Below are 15,537 nucleotides of genomic sequence, written 5' to 3' on the forward strand. Positions count from 1 at the left end.
AAGAGTTACTTTTATATTCAAGCCAACAATATACATATTGTTTATCGATTCGTTACAGTTTCACTTCATATTACTTAATGAGGTAACTATGTATAAATAACTCTATTAAACGCGTGTTATCTGTCGAAGTTTTTACTTGATGGGTTTCTTTGACTTGCGATGAGATGCTAAAATGTCTTTAAGAAAAAATAAATATTTTTGAGTTAGGCAGCTTAATGTGTTTCTTAAAGAAAGTAATGATCTTGCAAGTATTAGTTAATATATTCAGAGTAGATACAGTTTAAGCAGTATTAATCATCGGTCAACACGTTAATACAAGAAAAGTTCAGTAATATTTTGTTATTTAGTTTTCAACTGTGTGGTGCACCATCTAATATACAAACGTCTATACAAGACTAACAAGATTCATTGTATTCGTTAAAGTTAGTTAAACAATCAAATATGTTACTAAGCAGAAGCGGATACAGGCGAGTGATCAGATACAGGATGGGAGGTATACATATTCGGCGCAGTGCTTTGTGCTCATGTGCTATTTTCTCGTTGGTTGTTATGGTATATTTTCTTTTACTTTGTTTGGGGGTATTTAACTAAAGAGCTGCCGTATAGGTGCGTCTAACTGTAATAGTTTAGTTTAGTATAGTAGAAAAAATCAGGAGGGACACTTAAGTCCCCATAAAGGACCCTATAGATAGAGAAAAAAAAACTGAAGACACAAACACTCAGACCCGATTACAATGCTTAGAGTGCTTGTCCAAAGCATTCTTAAACCCATTGACACTACTTGCAAGTACGACTTTCTCAGGCAAACAATTCCACTCATTCACAACTCTGTTAGAAAAAAAAATTATGCCGAATATTAATCCTACTATATGACTTTGGAGTTTAAGACAATGACCTCTGGAACAGCTACTGTTTGCAAGAAAAAGTCGGTAAAGGATAAATAGTCGAAACCATACACAATCTTGGAAACCTAGATCAAGTCCCCACGTAACCTCCTAAGCTCCAGTGTGGTGAGATTCAACAGTTGTAACCGCCTATAATAAGGAACACTCTTTCAGGAACTAATCATCCTAGTAGCCCTCCTCTGGACCTTTTCAAGTACTTCCTTATCCTTAGCAAAATTGGGTTCCAAGCCTGCACAGCATACTCCAGATGAGGCCTAACCAACTGCTTATAAAGCCTAACTACGACGTCCTCTTTCAGAAAACTGAAGTTCCTCTTGATCATACCTAAAACCCTACTACCTCTTTTAGCAGCTTCAAGAGTCAATGTTGATACATGGGTCTCTTTCAACAGAGATCTCCTGTAACTCCACACCATTAAGATTGTATGTAAACTTTTGGTTACTACTACCAATGTGCTTTACCTTGCATTTATCAACATTAAAAAAGCATTTACCACCCCACGTTTGAAACTTCTCAGAATCGCTTTTGGAAGAGACCTCAGGATACAACTTGATGTCATCAGCAAACTTCTTTGCTCTACACAAAATATCTCCGTCGATGTCATTTATATAGGCAACAAGCAACAAGGGACCCAATACTGACCCTTGTGGAACCCCACTAGTAACGTCCTGCCAAGAAGCACAGCCTTTAATTACCACCCTCTGTTTCCTATTACCAAGCCAATTCCCGATCCAAGACAGTAAATTCCCATTTACACCCATACTCTTCAGACTAAGTAAAAGACGCTGGTGGGGAACTTTATCAAAGGCCTTCTGGAAATCCAGGACCACAACATCTACAGACTTCTGCTTACTTAGTGAGCTTGTTACATCTTCCATAAACTTTTAACAAAAGCCATGTTGAGACCCTCTGATCAAAGACTGACTGCTGAAGTGACAGACCATATACTTTTTAACAATAGACCCCATGACCTTACAAACAACACTTGTGAGACTAACGGGCTTATAATTACATGGCTTAGACTTATCACCCTTCTTGAAAATTGGGGTAATATTAGCACATATCCAGTTCTTAGGAACATAACCTCCATTCATAAATTTACCCAAAACCAAGGAAAAAAAAACCAAGAGTGGAACGCAGAAATGATGTGCAAAAGTCTCCAACAAATACGGATGGATTGCATCCGGTCCAAAAGCTTTAGAAATGCAATATACGTTGTATTTGAGGAAGGTTGTTACTTATTAAATAAAAGTAATGTTCAAGAAAAGCATTCATTCTTCGCTTGGATCAAGTAAACTGCCATGGATGCGTCTTTGCTGCAAGTTTATGGTAGTATCTGATGACAAATATAACATCGTGGTTTTTCAAACTAGATATGTGTTGTTTGAGTTTAGTGGAAAGGTGCATTTGTAATATCGTTACCAGTATAGTTACTGATTCATAACCGTAAAACCAGGGACGTGTGGTTAGTTATAGCAGGTGGGTATATCTGGACCGGTGATACGGTCGGTTATTAATAGAGTGCGCACTCAATGAAATAATTTCAAATACTTTGTACTTGTTTTTAATATTTTCAATATGTAAATTAGTGGCTTTCGTGGTCTGTGGTGACGTCACTGATGTTGAGTGTTCTCTGAACAGTTCATCGTCTCATGGATTATTTTTCTTGATCTCTGCATCGATTACTCAACTATAATGATTCTGTTTCTTTATTTAGTCCAATGTTTGTTCCTATTCTAGTTGCTTCACATGTTTTATGTAGGATAAGTGTACAACTGATATTTTATATGATTGAGATGATAAAAATTCTAACCTGATTATTTTTAAACTAAGATAATAAGGATTGTAAACTGATTAGCTCTATTGAGGAGATAATAATGATCATGTTACACTGATTAGATCAAAATGAAGGAATCAACTTAATTAATAAATCAGCAGATGTGCAGTTATCGTCGAGAGCCAACACAAATCAGGTTAATATTATGTTGACGATTTAAATACAAACAAATGAAGATTAAGTATAGACTGATACTTTACATTCGTCCTTACATTTTATCCGTACAGTTTGGAATTTGAGAACCAGATTGTCTTATCGTCGTCTGAATTTGCATACCGGTCGATGGCAGGTAAGAGATTTTTCACCTTCATGGCAGCTAATGTAATTACATAGTAATATCATTATTATAAATATCAATATTCTGATAACATTTGTCGGTCATATGTACTAGATTGCTCTCGGCATTATAAACTTGAAGAAGCATATTTTTTGGTTTCGATGATAATCGTAACCTTTGCAATCATGCGTGTGTGTGTGTGTGTGTGTGTGTGTGCGTTTGTGACGCCCAGCTTGTAAACACGATATCTCAAGAAGGGAAGCTTGGACAGTTCTCATATTTGGTACATAGGAGTATCTTATTGAGTACAAGAAGCCTATTGTTTTTGGTGTAGGTCAAAGGTCACTTGGGGTCACCAGGGGTCAAATAGTGAAAAGCTTGTAAACATGATATCTCAAGAAGCAAAGCTTGGATTGATTTCATTTCTGGTATGTAGGTTGACCACATTAAGTACAAAAAGCCTATCGTTTTTGGTGGATATCGAAGGTCATTTAGGGTCACCAGGGGTCAACTTGTAAAAACCTTTTCATAATATACGGTATCTCCCATCGTCCAGCCTATAAGTATATCACATGGGCGATTCGCCTCATAAGAATAGGAGAGCCTACTGACAATTGAAAATGATCTTACGGGCATCCGTAGATTTGAATCTGAACTCGCGACAATATCCCCATTGACTTAAGTGTGTCGCTAGAAGTCCTGAATTGCTATGTACATATCTACATACATGTACAGTGTCTTCCAAGGCTTACTTAGAGACCATAGATATATAAAAGTGCTAGAGCTACTTCAACACTTGTGACTCATCCGTATGGATATTTTGCTAAAGAGTTGATGTGATTTCGATGGAATAGTGCACTTGAATGGCGAAGCATGTCTTCTCTAGAAAATATTTGTAGATCATTGGTAGTTCAAGTTGGATGTAAGTTGCACAGGTACCACGAATTTCAAAACATTTCTTGGCCAGCTGCCAAGGAGAAACTAGGTCAAGCACCTGTGAACTTGAGATTTGCTTTCACTCCATGGAGTTGGCTGTAATGTTGGCCTAGTTTTTCTCAATAACTTGTGAAACTACCATTGACAGGGTGTGACAAGGTTGATATTTTGGGACTAGTTGTGAATGGGGTAAGGGATTGTTTCAAAACATAACAGTCATGTGATCCAATGTCAACAAAGGTCAATCAGGGGTCAAAAACTAGTATTTTTGCAATAACTTGAGAACCAAATGTCCATTAAGGTTGGGAGTTACGCTATTGTAATACAATAGTAGACCTGCATTTGAGTGACCTTTGACCTCAGGTTGACCTCCAGTGACCTGTATTAGCTTCTTTCAAGTTGATTCTTTGAAGTTTTGTGGGCATATTCCAATCTAAATTGTCCATAAGTGGACTTCTCTGCAACCTTAATGTGCGAAATTATTAGAGATTTGGTTTGGTTTGTAATACTTGGTGTGCGGATTCATAACATTGAGTACAAGAACCCTACTGTTTTTGATGGAGGTGTGTATAACCACGTACAGACTGACCTGTGTTAGCATGCCATAGTGTTATTGTAACACCTAGTTCTAGTTATACTAACAAGCAGAAGTCTAGTGCATTGAAGTCATCGAAACCTCAATGCATTTTGCATTCTGGTTACATTAATGTTTAATACAACATGTTTTCAGGATCCCTTCCTCTTGCTTCTACTGCAGACTTTAACGCAGTCCCGTGTTTCTATCATTACTCAAGCAACTATTTTATAATTCAAAATATTCACTTAAATACATATTATTATTAATAAAAAATATTCACTAACGATGAAGTTTAATGATCAAAGTCATTCTAATCGTGTTTTTAGTTTCACTCCTCCATAACGTCCTAAGAAAACTGTTATATTATTGATGATGTAGACATTTTTAAAACTCTTAAACTGATTTCTTGAAAGTTGCACTGCATGTAAAGATACAGCAACGAGTTAAGGAGACTCGATTATAGTAGTTTTAGTTTGTAAAGATACAAAGTTGTCTTTCGCAACATTCAAAGAAAAGCAAAATTCAAGTCGCTGTACAAAACAAAACAAAAAGGATGAGAAAATTAAGGGGTGGGATCTGAAAACAAGCGCAGAGTGGGTGGGGTGTTGAGAGCATTGTTTCCTGAATAGCATTCATCATTACAACACACAGTTCTACACTGACACACTCGTATCACTTCCATATCAGGGACACCGATGATATTACAAGAATAGTAAACAAATAGGCATATATAGGTAAAAGGTACGCCTTTACACTGTAGGTTTGTTACATATTCTACAATATGTTTATGTAAATGCCGTGTCTGTTTCTGTGCGGCTTGTCAATGCATATCCAAAGGGCCTCAAGTTTGGATTGTGATAGAACCGTAGAATGTCATGAACAATGTATTTTTTTTTCAATTTAATTTTGGAGAAAATGTTAAGCATATAGCACATACAGCAGTTTTAAGAGTCGTATAACGGTCCTTTTAACCGATTATGAGACTACTGAAGCTGTCCGATATAGCTGCCCCTGTGTAGCTGCCATCGTATATCTGCCCCGTCTAACTGTCCCTTGTAGCTGACCTGTATTGCTGCCCATGTATAGCTGCCCCTGTACAGCTGCCCCTACATAACTGCCCTAATATATCTGTCCTTGTATATTTGTTCCCGTATACCTACCACGTCTAGCTGCCCCATCAAGCTGCACGCGTTTAGCTGCCCCGAATAGCTGCCCCTATACAGCTGCCCTGTAAAACTTCCCCGTACATCGGCCACCGTATAGCTGCCTCTGTATAGCTACGTCTATATTGCTGCCCCCCGCATACCTGTAGTTGCCCGTATAGTTTCCCTGTATAGCTGCCCCGTATAACTGCCCCTACAGCGCTTCCCCAGTATGTTAACCCCTATATTGCTGCCCCGCTATAGTTTCCCCGTATAGCTGCCCCGGATAGCTGAAGCTGTATCGTGAGCTTAAGAGTTGTGTTCTTCTTTTTAACAGGGCCTATCAAGCACCATTCCAATACTAAATGATATGAGATTTAAATGATTGCCCCCGTTTAACTGTCCCGTCTAACTGCCTTGTATTGATGCCCCTGTATATCTACCCGTATACATGCCACTATATAGGTGCCCCCTATAGCTGCCCAGTATAGTTCCCCGTAAACCTGTCCTATATATATCTATCCTTGTATATCTGCCCCGTATTCCTGCCACGCATAAATGCCCCTATATAGTGGCTCTGTGTAGCTTACAGGTATATCTTCCCCGATACAGCTGCCCCGGTAGAGCTAAGTCAATATTGCTGCCCCGTTTAGCTACCCCGTATATCTTCCTCTGTATTGCTACGCCTGTATTGTTGCCTCTACACAGCTGCCCCGTATAGCTGCCCAGTATAACTGTCCCTGTTGAGCTGTCCCTACATAGCTGTCCGGTACAGCTTCCCCGTATAGCTTCCCTGTATAGCTCCCCCGTATAACTGACGCTGTAATGTGAGTTTAAGTGTTTTTGTGTCTAGTTTACGGGGACTTTCAACCATCATTCCAATACTAAATGATAGCAGCTTTAAATAATTGTCTTATTATCAGTAATTACTGAACAAATTAACTGTTTTTTTTTAAATTTTCAACACATATTTACACAACAAGACCACGCTACCAGTCAGTATGTGTGTCGCAAGGGGGGGGGGGGGGGGGTCAATTATCCAACTGTTTCGTTCTGCTGTCTAGGTACCATTGTTACTAAAGAACTAGACACGTATGCTGCGGCGCTCTATGCAAACACAATGATCAAAAAGATCACGAACATAAATCTGGATTGTTTTCGTCAAGATACTGCGTCACGGAATAAAGATTATTAGCCTTTGCCCTATATTGCTTTCTGAGTTTTGATAAAAGCATCTAAAATGTACAGTAGACATACCATTTGTAGAAGCTCGATGATCTGTTCACAACAATGGTTGGATGAAAAGATTAGCTTAAGTAATGTAGCATTAACATAGCTGGTTTCTTTTACAGTATCATCTCAATCGCCATCAAATAGCTCTCAACAGTTGCATCAGCTTTTTGAACTACTATAACTTAGATAGAAGGTTAAAATCAAGAGGAATCCGGCTGCTTTAACCAGCCTCGTTATTTAATTCAGACCTTTATCACATATTGCATAACAAATGTACCTACTAGCTTCACCTTCTTATACATGTAAGAATTGGGGCTAAAATTGTTTATTCTCATCGCCTTCTGAGGCTAATTATAAGCGGTCAGATTCATAATTCTTAGTATAATTTGACATACCGTTGTACAATTAACTCTACACTCAGAGCTCTAGTGAGTAATATCTAAATCGAATCTATTACAAAAGCCGCGTATGTATTGTTTATTTTATTTCCGTTATCGCCAGTTTAAATATGCAATTTTTATAAACATAACAACCAAAGACTAATAAATATTCAAATATGCACATCAATATCAATTAAAGTTCAGATACGAATGTAGAAAATGCATCAATACTTGAAACTTACGCAACTAAAAATATTCCATAAAAAATGTTCAAGCGCTTTAGTTTGATTACATTTAACAGTAAAGCAAAGAGAGTAAATTCAGAATGGTTTTATTCCATTTTTCGGCAAGATACTAGGATTGTGTAAATTTATATTGGCTCGTATTAAAATACCATAAAGTGCAGGATACAGTGCGTGTTTCATACGAATAGTTCATGTCTTCTCAATAATATAGCAATTGTTCAATCAAAATGCTTAAAGGAAATATTAGTTTTAAGTTATCTAGGTAATATTTGTGAGATATTTAAATCTGATTTTTGTCTCTTTTGATACACCGTTGTTGATGATCGAATTAACTATCGCGATCAAACTGGTATAAGCAATTCTATAACTGAAACATCCCCAATGATGATGTCATATGCTAGGTGAGATTAGATGAAATACCGACTAACCTGATTTACAGATACGATTGTCTGGTATAACAGACAGAGCTCAAAGTCATATAGTCTATATTGCTGTAGGCATTATGTTGCAGTCGCTACGGAAGACATGAACGCGGTTACGTGGATGAAATTGCTACAGTAAACATCGCTATATAGAGACTTAACTAGACTTGGTGATGCTCTAACTTTAAGATATTGACTTGAAAGACTCAGTTGTATTGATTGATTTTGTTGTATTACATTTGTTTTACACTGTTACACATCAGTGAGCTATGGTACATTAGTAAGTGGTTCAGGTCACGATATAACAGTGCGTTAATCTAGGATATGATCTTAACCCCAACGCTGTTGAAATGTTACATGATGTCAAGTGTCGAATTCCTACCAGGCTCACAGTATACGTTAGAAATCCATGTGGCGATAAAACGAATTTTACTATTGTATTATTTCATCATCCTAGGTTTCCTATTTTGTTCAACTTTCTGCTGGGGCTAGAACACTACTTTTCATATTTTACTATAAACTGTTCATATTGCTTCTCTCTTTCAACACCCTTTAATATAATATGAAACCATATTCATGTGTTCCTCTAAAGTAACCGTATCCGTGGTTGTATTATATAAATCACTTAACATGAAACAAAACCTTACACAACCGTAAATGTTTAGTTATATGTGTGTGCATTAATGTCGTGGTAATAAATGTAATCACATGTCGCACTTTAGAACATTATTCTGATTCATTAAACTTAAAGCTAATTAAAGTCAATCTGAGGCAGTTGATTCCAAAGTTTCCTGAATACGAGTCCGAGAATACTTGGTCCGAGTATGGTACTGTCGATCCCGAACACAGTTTTATAGAGTATAAAAGCAACCCAAACCAATTCCTAGTCCAGTCAGTTAATTGAAACAAAGCAAAGCAAGCTCATAATGTTTCTGCCTATACTATTCTAATATATACTGTACACACATGACGTGTCAGTAACATAAGCCCACGTACCCTAACACTTTTCAATTTACAGGCCGTCGCTTCATGGTGTAAATGTACCCAGCCCAACGTTGAACAGAGATAATTAACTATCGATACCCTTATTATGAGCGCATATACACACTTCCAATTTAACATACACAAATAGGGTAAATTTAGAAATAAGAACATCTGCGCAGGGTTTATTATATCTCATGAAATGTTTCAGTGTTATCAGATCTATACCATTCTATTAAATTACTCCTGTGTATCTTACTTTAAATGCTTATCAAACAACTACATTTCCCTATCTGTCATGAATATCGTTACACGACTTGCAGTCGAAATTGAATAGATCCAACCATGATGTACTGAGTTATATAATTGAATATTGTCCGCATTCCCTACTCTTCATCTTCTCTGTCGTCCATGGTATCCATCTGATCATCTTAGTGAGAAGTTTTCATCATTACGTCACCATATGTTTAATGACGTCACGTATTGTTTTATGGCGTCACTCAGTGTTCCATGACGTCACTCAGTCTTTAATGACAAAGCTCAGTGTTAGATGACGTCACACTTTATGTAATGGCGAGTTTACGACTAATGTATCATCCCTATAAAGCCGATGTTTGTCTCTATATATGTTATTAAGTCCGTGAATCTTAAAGTGACGAGTATGTCTCTTAATTTGACTTTAGTAAGTTCAAGGGAGATGTGCGTTTACCTACCAGAAATAGTTTACTGCCATATTTGTAAAGATACATCATTATTACTTATATATGTTTTTTGCTAGGCCTTCAAGTAAGTTTTTGTTTTCCTGCAAAACAATTTTAAAATGTCATGAACATAAAATTCCCTTAATTTCAGGCCTGTGACGCAGGAGGTCATCTACCTGGAGAAGAGGTAAGATAGACAATTATTCATCTTCCTGTTGAATTAGTAACGCTGATTTAGTAACAGTTAGGGGGTTTTGATTATTGTGGAACAAAGGAATAAGACAAAAGAGTATAATACTTTGTTTCTCACTAGGTATGACACATTTATAATTGACGTGTATCGAACAGGAATTTAGATAGGTCAGTTACAAGTTTATATCTCATTATGATAATGGCACGTATATCAATGTCAAGTTTAGATGCGGCCTAAATAATCTTCCTTTTGCACACACAGTCAATAATATGCTAAACAAAGAAACGGAAAGAACTTTAAAAACTTTAAAAACGACAAGGTTTAGTCAGATTATATGGAACGATCAACAAACTCACTAACACAACTTTGGAATATTGCTATTAAAAATAGTATATATAATATATATATATATATAAATATATATATATATATATATCTCTTTCGAGATCCGGCTTTAGGAATCACAAATGATTTTCGAGTTGGATAGCATCATGTTTGATCTCTAGAGTAGGGCAAAATATGTCACCAAAAACAGAACTAGTATTGTTCGATATAGGTGACAAACGCCTACAGTGGAATTACGATCTTCCTTACCGGTTTCGAACCTCTGGACATACAATCAGCGTCCATAGCCTAGTGGTTAGGGTGTCCGCGTACAGAGCGGGAGGCCCGTGGTTCGAATCCCGGTGGAGGCTGAAAGTTTTTTCACTGTTCTTGATTTTCCAACTCATTACGATTTTCATTTATATATATATATATATATAGATATACATATATATATATATATATACATATATATATATATATATATATATATATATATATAAATGTATATATACATATATACAAATAGAACCAAGAATGACCGGGCAAGTTTTGACTTGTCGGATAACAGCTTAACGTATACGGATTAAACTTAACAGATTAACGGATTAGCTTAAAGGATTAACAGCGATTACACTGTCACTCAAAATGAGCTAACAAGGAATCACAATAACAAATCATTTTTTCCCGTCCTCATGAGACTTGGAATATTCCGTGGAACATTCATTTTTGACATGTCGTTGCTCTTTTCAAATACGACTGTAGCTTACACGTGCAGCTAGAGTGTATTAATGCTACATTCATCATTGTATATACAAAATTGTACTAAGGGAAATTAGGTGTGTAGTCACCATGCAGGTGACGCATAAGTCGACGTGATGAAGTATTTCTCCTTACAGGCGAAATATTTATGGCTTTGAGTTCATTGTGTTAAGACAGAGTTAAGGGCGACTAAATTGTTTAAAACTAAAATATGTGCTACCTAATTTGGATGAAGATATACATTAAAACGTCCCTTATCATGAACGTCTTAGGTCAACCGACATTATTCGCCGGAGTTCTAATAGTCACTCGTAGTTTAATAGTTGTAACACATGTTGATATATAACGTCTGTAGACTTCTTTGACAAAACTGTCATGTGTAACCATGTAACATTGATCTATGGCTATATTCATGTTAATGAAGAAAATGAAGCAAATTGCCCTTATATATTGAATATTAAAGGAAGTGAAGACTCGTGCAAAAAGGAACTTCTGATGCCGGTTATCTGATGTAACAGAAGTGTTAGACGCTACCATCGATTCCAGAATATAAGCTTACAGCTTGCTACCGTCGGTATTTGGACACTAGTGTACATTAAATACATACAGCTATACGGTTAATACCCACAAAACAGTGTACAAAGCAGCGATGTACATCTCATATCCATATAAAAGATAACAAGGTATAATGTTTCAGTACTGTCTGCTTATTGTACCGACAAGAAAAAACTTCACTTGCAAGCAACGAAAAAGGTAATTTTTTTCAGAGGGCCACACATGGTTTTGGCGAGTCTTCAATGCCTTTAAACGGTCAAACTAAAATATTAACATAAACAGTTGCCAGTGTTACCCGTGTACGTCCGGATTGCCTTTCATGTGAATTAAGAATCACTATACATATACTGTACAGAGAAACTAACGATATAGTAAGAAACTTCCAAGGAAGTCATCTGAATTGTATGACAGGGTTTTTAGGGCTCTCTTTGTCAAAACAGGTTACAAAAGGCCTGAAAAATTGAATTTCTTTGTCTCTTATTCACTCAATATCTCTTCAATCTCTCCCATCACTCTCAAATACAAAACGAAGTCAAGCCTTACTGTTACTATATATGCATATTACTCAACGACTGACAGTTTCCAATGCATTAGATCTATGGTAACTACATAAGCCCGGATGCTGCGGGAAGAGGACGGGACGGGAGTTTTCAATCACTATATGTGTGTATTTATTTTCGCATTCGGGCCCCGGTTTGCTAATTTTTTTTTCCCAAACAGGTTTGCAATTACGGAGTTTTCAGTCAATGAGATTGTTCGTGACGTCAGCATAAATAATAGCCATCGCTTGGAAGTTCGAAGACATATACTGGGTTACACACTGAGTCTAGTTAAGGGGTGTCCCTTAAAAGGCCCTAACTATACTTTTAATGCTTAGATTACATGATGACCTCGCTTATGATACATACGCTACATTCTTTTTGGTTCGTGTTTACGTTATCCACGATTCGTGAGCCGTTCTATTGAAATCAGAATTCGTTTCGTGGAATCGGTAGGCCTACACTAAAAGCAACTTCACGACACGAGTCTTGAGTAAATATACGCAAAACAGTATAGTGTATAGTATGATATATTTCCGTCACTGCACTGTGTACAGAGTTATAATACATATAGGCCTACAGCGCATGTGTGATGTACTCTGTACGAAACTTTCACTGTGCGATGTTATCGATTGATGTCATCACAGAAAACTTCGATCAAAGTAGATCATACAAAACTAGTGTGCTAAATATGTCCAAACCAATTCCAAACATATCTAAATATATGTACGAAAAGCTACTGGTAATTTTGAACGGGTATATCTTCGTTGCAACGAATGGATGCAGAACCTCGAAGTGACGGTTTCTATGGTGATGACGTAACTTTTCCGATCAATCATAAACGACTATTTACGAACACTTGCAAACCTGTTTGGGGAAAAAAATCGCCCGGGTCGCCCCCCAAAAATAATATTAAAACACAATTTTTTAAACAAAGTATTTTAAGACTTCGTAGGCAATATGTCTACGGATTCAACCAGACCACTGACCATCCGTATTTAGCGGGCTCTTGACCCTAGGGGGGGGATACACAGGGGAGCACTTTCAGCACCACTACATATTGGTATGGGTCCGCCCACCCTCCTCCACCGCCCGTTATTGAGTTATTAGGGCTGTTATTTCGACTGGTATATAAATCACTATCGATCTTACATAAAGAATAAGTAACACTAGAAAAACGCATTCTGTCTTTCGCACCAAAATATACAATAATAAGTAACGCCCAAACTGTTAATATTCCTCCATTGAAAATAAAGTTGTTAATGATTAACACAAGTTCCTCCATAAAAAAAAAACATAAGAGTGCATAAGAGAACCCAGTTTAGCAAGGTCAAGAGAACCAACTAAAATAACTATCCCGTTGCATGTCACGAATTATGACTTCGAGGAATTTCTCTATTAAATGTACAACAGTATGGACATCAGATAGTGGCATGGCTTACCCACAATTTTACTTAACCTTTACACAAATTGTTCACCAATTGGTTTCAAAGTTCTAAAGGAAGAAGGGAGAGGGGTAGGGTTTAGATGGAAATACATAAACCACATGAGAGGATCAAACTCAGTTGACCTTCAGAATGAAGTTATCAGGTCACTTTAACCCCCAAAGAATGTTGCACCAAATTTTTAAATTTCACCTTGTATTGCATAATCACGTGAGTCAATGTCCAATTTGATCTAGCGCCGACACTTGTGGATTCTTAACAAAAACCCAGAATGTGAGATGAGTGTCCAGGGTATGGTTCTATCATGATTAAATCAATGTTTGAAGGAATTGTCAACCTTTCATAATGATGAGAATGTTAAACTCTGTAGCTATATTGAAAATGGCTACTCAGGTTAACAGAATCATGTTAAAAACAGGACGGAACATTTCCCTGAATCGCACCAATGTGTGATAGTACATTTGGTTGCATTGATTCAGTCATCGTACTTATTTATAGAACGTTTTTTTTTTTCTCGAATCCAACCTTCGTAAATGAGCCCTTTCAAGCACGGAATCAAAGCGACCACAGAATTAGAGACCATGGTTTTATGGATTTATCCGTCATGTGTATTACTTGTTCAGTACTAAAATATTCGCAGGATGTACTCGTTAGAAATCCATAAAATGAAAACTGAAATGATAATTATTATGACAAACACTGTCAAGACATTTGAAAAACAAGCCAAAAGAATCTCCAAATGAATAAAATTAAGGTTGGTTTGACTTAAATCGATAACTTCTGAGAAAGCACTACTTATATGGCTGCATATGATGAAAATTAACAACATTTATATTTACTGCATTATCTTTGCTTCTGTGTTATGTTATACAAATCCTTTACTTATACTTTTCCTCTTGTTTAGGGATTCGATGAGGACAGATACCACAGCTTCCTTATATCGTTAGAGTAACTGTAAGTCAATACAGCTGAATACTCTCTACCTCAGTATTTTAAATTGTATTGGTTGAAAGTGATTTTTTTTGCTACTTTTAATGGTAAAGTCTTTTATATTATAAACAAATCTCCATCATTAACCAGATATTTGTTCCTATATACGTGACTTTCTAATCATATCTGGTCAATCATATCATATGCTTCAACTGTTATTGGCTTTATTATATTTTGTGCTTACCATGCTGATCCCTGATTAAATGTATGCAAATAAGTGAGAAGTTCGTTTCATGAACAGAACAAAAAGTATCTGTTCATTATTGCAATAATGTCGGATACACAACCTTCCTTTTCGCTGATGAGGCGTAACAGGCCGTAGCTTGAAAAAGATACATTTCTTTATCTGATCACATGTGTGCTATTACTTAAACGGTTATTAAAATGGTTAGTATAAATCCACATTTCCTTATTAGATGATTAATTTGAAGGCAAAAAAAAAAAAAAACAATTATCGTGAGTCCTCCGCTAAAACTTACTGGGACAAAAACTGTCGGTAAACTTTTGAAAGTTTATTAGGAAAAGACTATTAGCGATATGTTGACGTCACTCTATTACTTTAAGATTTAAATCTTTAGCATCTGTGATCTACTACGGGACGTACAAATGGAGTTTTTAAATAAAGGGTGGTGGGGTAGGGCAAGAGAAGAAGTGAAATTAAGAGACAGAAGAGATGATAAGGTCGGCGGGTCACGATACTATTTTCTGAAACTGTTAAAGAGCATGATCTTGTTCCATTTCTGCTTCATACAAATTAGTATTTTGTAAAAAATAATTTCCTTTGCATAAGACCAATATTAAGAGTGAAAAGTATACTTACAGAGCAAATAAATTCTCTCGTAGAAGTTAGAAGAATGTTAATGTGCAATTCTTAGGTAGACTTACCTACGAGAACAACAGAGGCTTTGAAGAGAGAACCGCCATGGATTGTGTGACCAAAGAGGGCAACTTTATACTGGTCGGTTGCTTGCGTCACGTTTCGCGGTGTTTTGTTATGCTGGTGGGTTTTTATATAATACTGGTACATTTTTGCGGGGATGGGTTGGGAGGGGGGCTGTGTAGGTATAACTTCCCCATTGTTCTACTAATACGT

General features: G+C 36.6%; 1 protein-coding gene across 1 annotated transcript in view; it reads left to right on the forward strand.

The window, feature by feature from the left end:
- Window positions 1-15,537, forward strand: part of LOC139983636 (uncharacterized) — a 75,691-nt gene that overhangs the window by 58,056 nt on the left and 2,098 nt on the right. The window contains exons 10-12 of the mRNA XM_071997310.1: window positions 2,970-3,031; window positions 9,788-9,823; window positions 14,359-14,408. Of these exons, the coding sequence (XP_071853411.1) occupies window positions 2,970-3,031; window positions 9,788-9,823; window positions 14,359-14,406 (146 nt within the window). The 3' untranslated portion in view covers window positions 14,407-14,408. The remainder of the gene's footprint in view (window positions 1-2,969; window positions 3,032-9,787; window positions 9,824-14,358; window positions 14,409-15,537) is intronic.

Source organism: Apostichopus japonicus, chromosome 16, assembly GCF_037975245.1.
Source record: "Apostichopus japonicus isolate 1M-3 chromosome 16, ASM3797524v1, whole genome shotgun sequence".
NCBI lineage: Eukaryota > Metazoa > Echinodermata > Holothuroidea > Aspidochirotida > Stichopodidae > Apostichopus > Apostichopus japonicus.